At 49.0% G+C, this 4,097-nt stretch overlaps 1 protein-coding gene across 1 annotated transcript; it reads right to left on the bottom strand.

Moving 5' to 3' along the window:
• Positions 1-202: 202 nt before the first annotated feature.
• On the bottom strand, positions 203-1,960 carry LRRC15 (leucine rich repeat containing 15). Its single transcript, XM_006873131.1, has one exon. The coding sequence runs from the start codon at positions 1,949-1,951 to the stop codon at positions 203-205; it is 1,749 nt and encodes a 582-aa protein (XP_006873193.1). The 5' UTR covers positions 1,952-1,960.
• Between the last annotated feature and the right edge of the window lie 2,137 nt (positions 1,961-4,097).

Genomic DNA, 4,097 nt, shown 5'->3' with positions numbered 1-4,097 from the left:
TAAGAAGGTCCTCCAAGACCTGCTTCTCTACAGGAGAATCAGGTAGGCCAAGAAGAGGTGGGAGCATCTTTCTCTCAGGCCCAGAGAGAAGGATCAAGGTGGCTCTATGGACCCAGAGGTGGAAGTAGAATGATGCAATGCCCTCTTGTATTTCCAGGATTCTCATCCCACCATCCCCCAGGCCTGCCTCCAGGTGGCCTCATTAACACTCATTGGGTGCCTTCATTTGCATCAGGACCGTGTGACCCCTCTTCTTGCAGCAGCAACAGCAGATGCAGGCAGCCACGGAGGCGGCCAAGGCAATGATGCCAATGACAATGGCAGCAATGGCCAGCCCACTCTGGGCACGGGTCATGCCCCACGAATTGCGATCATCAGTAATCTCCACGGTGGTCAGATCAGTATAGTCCTGCTCGGTGCTGGTATAGTCAGTGGCAGAGGAGATGGAGGTGGTGTCAGGATAGCTGGATGTGTCTGGGTACTGTGGCGTTTCTGGATAGCTGGGTCCCTCAGGAGTCTGGGCACTGGGGACAGCATTAACGTTGACATTAATGATGACAAGAGACTGGCCTCGAACATTGGCTGGGCTGGAACACACTGGGAGGGCATCTGTCCCCAACCTAGGCTTGTTAAGCAAGAGCCAATTGCGGAGTGGAAGGATGTCTGAGTCGCATCTCCAGGGGTTATCATATAGCCGAAGCTCACACAGGTTCCCCAAGTGATCAAAGATGCCCATGGGCAGATTCTCCAGCTGGTTGTTCTGCAGTTGAATGGTCATCAGGCCATTGACATTGGCGAAGATATTCCCAGGGAGCTGTTTGAGGCGATTATTCTGCAGAGAGATATTCTGTAGGTTGGTCAACATGCGGAAGATGTTCCCATCCAAGTCCTGCAGTGCATTGGTGTGGAGGGAGAGCTCCCGAAGCTCCCTCAGCCCATTAAAGGCCCCAGGGGAGATGAAGCTGATCTGGTTTCGACTTAAGATCAGGACCTGCAGTTGGCTGAGGCTGCTGAAGACATTGTCAGGAAGGGAAGTGATGTGATTGTCATAGAGCCAGAGCTCCCGAAGGTTGTGCATGGGCCCAAAGATTCCTGGGGAGAGTTCCTTCAGGTTATTCCCAAAGAGCGTAAGACGGGTGAGCTGCGGCAGCTGCATGAAGATGCCAGCGGGCAACTGGGAGATGTGGTTGTTGGACAGATAGAGTCTCTGGAGGTTCGGATTGTTGTGGAAGAGGCTTGGGGAGAGCGTACCAATCTGGTTCTGCTGCAGGGCGAGTTCCTGGAGATTGCCAAGTCCATCAAAAGTGCCCATGGGGATGTCTGAGAGCCTGTTCTCAAACAGCCGGAGGACCTGGAGGTTGCCCAGGTGCTGAAAGACCCTGGGTGAGATGTGAGTCAGGCTGTTTTTGCCCAGATTGAGCTTGGTGAGGCCCCCAAGGTGGTCAAAGACACCATCGGGGATGTATTCCAGGTGGTTGCCATGCAACTGCAATTCCTTGAGGTTGCTAAACTGGGAGAAGTGGGCCGGCTGAATCTGCACCAGCTGGTTGCTGGACAGAAGGAGTGACTCAAGGTTATCCAGGCCCTGGAAGAGGCCAACGGGCAGAATCTGAAGCTTGTTGTTAGCAAGACTGAGGTAGCGCAGCGAGCCCAAGTTGCGGAAGGCTCCAGGCATGATGTGAGACAATTCATTCTTCTCAATCCTCAAGGCAATGAGGGCCGAGATGTTGAGGAATGGTGACTCATTGAGCTCAGTGATGTGTGTGTTGAGGATCTGCAGGCTCATGGCATTCCACGGCAAAGGGGAAGGCACGGCGACAATGCGTGCCCCGGTGCACTCCACCTGGGACGCCCTGGAGCAGGTACACTCGCTAGGGCAGCCATAGTAGGCTAGACCTGCACTCCAGGCTTGGCAGCCCACCAGCAAAAGGAGATAATGTTTCAGTGGCATGGCCTCTGCAAGGGGAGAGAGCACATGTTAGTCAGGGTCCTCTAGCCTACCAGGGCCATTTTTAAATCAGTGCCAAATACTGGCTTGGCTTTGAACCCCATCACTACATACCAATTTATGCTTCCAATATTCTCATCGGCATATCTCTTGACCTTCCCTCAAGCCTTCACACTCCATGTCTTTGCTTAACAGTTCCCCCAGCCTAGAGTGTTCTTCTACAACCAAATCGTTTCCATGTTTCAAAGTCAAGTTCAAATGCAATCCCCTCTAGGAAGCTTTCCTGCATGCCATGAGTCAGAATGAGTTATTCACTCATGCAAATGGTCCTCCAAACCTCCATCCTTCCCCATGCTGTAGCCGGTCCACCTGAGCATCATTGAGTTCCCAGTATTCAGTAATTCTTTCAAGAGGGACATTCATCTTTCATCCCTACAATCTCCTTAAAACATGTCTGTGTTTTATTCCTACAATCTCCTAAATTCATCCATATCTCATAGAACCTAAGACTGCTGGTTGAACCCAGTCTCCTTAGGAGAAACAGAGAACAAATAAATAGGACCTGGACTTGGGGGACCATAGTGGTTGGCCACGAGGAGCAGCAACCCACAGAGGGGGGAGCATGCTGCTGAACTGGAGGAAAGACTACAGCGAAGCTCAGCTTTTCCTCTGTTCCTGCCTCTGCCCTGCTCCACCACACCCCATCACCACTATCAACCACCCGGCCCTTTGTTAACCCTTTCACATGTGCTTCATCTAGGTCTAATTCAAACAACCTCCACAATAAAAGGAAATTATCTGTCTGCATCACTTCCTGTCTCACCAGGAGAGGCTGCTGTGGTTCAGCAAAACCTGCCTCAGGCCTGACTTCTGGTACTAGTCCTAGTTTCCACAAAGAAACAATACTGTTGTTGTTAAGTGGAGTAGAGTCAGTTCCAACTCATAGCCACCCTATATAGGGTTTCTGAGGAGTAGCTGGTGGGTTTGGACTGCCGACCTTGAGGTTTAAACAGACATTGTGGTCCAGTGCTTATCCCACAGCACCACATGAAGACCCCACAAAGAAACATTAGGTGGTCTTGAATAAGACCTAGGAGCTAAAAGGTGACAGGTGCAGATGTCCCTCAGGAACAGGAGACAAATTCATGAAAGTTTTGGCATTGGCGGTCATTGGTAATGATGATAATGACATATACTGTGCAGACATGGGTACTAGTCCTTGCTTGAATATTTAAGTCCCTGGGTAGTGCAAATGTTTTGCAGTCAATTACTAACCTACATGTTCACTGTATGAACCCAAGCAGCAGCACTGAGGAAGAAAAGCCAGGTGATCTGCTTCCATAATAATTACAGCCACGGAGCAGTTCTACTCTGTACACACGGGGTTGGCACGAGTCTAAATTAACTCAACAGCAACCCAGAAAGACTTAGTACTTTTTATTGATGGTAAAATGTATCTGAGTCAACAAAGAAAGAAAGCTGCCCATGAAAGCTCATGTAATCTAACCTGGAACAAGAGCAATGATAATCTATGTACTTCAAGAAGGTCAATGACAAACTGAAGGGTCTCTAGAGACAGGCTCTCACAAGGTGGTGAGAAGACACAATCACTGAAGGAAATATGGATGACTAGCTAAAGGAAGAAATCTACTTCCAAAACATTAGTCATCCCTAATCACCATCATGGTCATCCACCAGAAGAGGATAAGATGTGAAGCCCACAGGCACAACCCAAAAAGGATGGCTATGGGTAAAGTAAGTAGCCTTGCTAGATGTGGCCCCATGGCTCACAACTAATGGGTTTCAGTTTACCATCAAAGAGAACTTATCCAACATCAGAATGGGCAAACTCCTAGAGGTAGGTTTCCCATCACTATAAGTGTCCAAGTAAGGAGTCAGTAACCATTAGGTAAGGAGCCCATAGTAAAGAGCTTTAAGTCTGGTGGGGTAGTGAACTAGAAGACAGATGATGCCCTGTCCTTCCCTAAGACTTTAGGATTCTAAAACAGAATCACCGAGCATGGAGCAAGACAACTGTATCTGTGCTCACTGAGGACTGGGTTGTACTCTCTAGGCTGACTTACAGAAAGTTAACATTTTAATTGCTCCTGGCGATGTGCTGACACTTTTTAAATTAATTTATAATGGA

The sequence above is a fragment of the Chrysochloris asiatica genome, unplaced genomic scaffold, assembly GCF_000296735.1.
Source record: "Chrysochloris asiatica unplaced genomic scaffold, ChrAsi1.0 scaffold00224, whole genome shotgun sequence".
In the NCBI taxonomy this organism is placed as follows: Eukaryota; Metazoa; Chordata; class Mammalia; order Afrosoricida; family Chrysochloridae; genus Chrysochloris; species Chrysochloris asiatica.
The sequence above is the reverse complement of the archived record's forward strand: the minus strand, read 5'-3'. Positions and strand labels throughout refer to the sequence as shown.

Coding starts and splice junctions, on each gene's coding strand:
- LRRC15 (XM_006873131.1), bottom strand. CDS start 1,951: ATGCCACTGAAACATTATCTCCTTTTGCTGGTGGGCTGCCAAGCCTGG.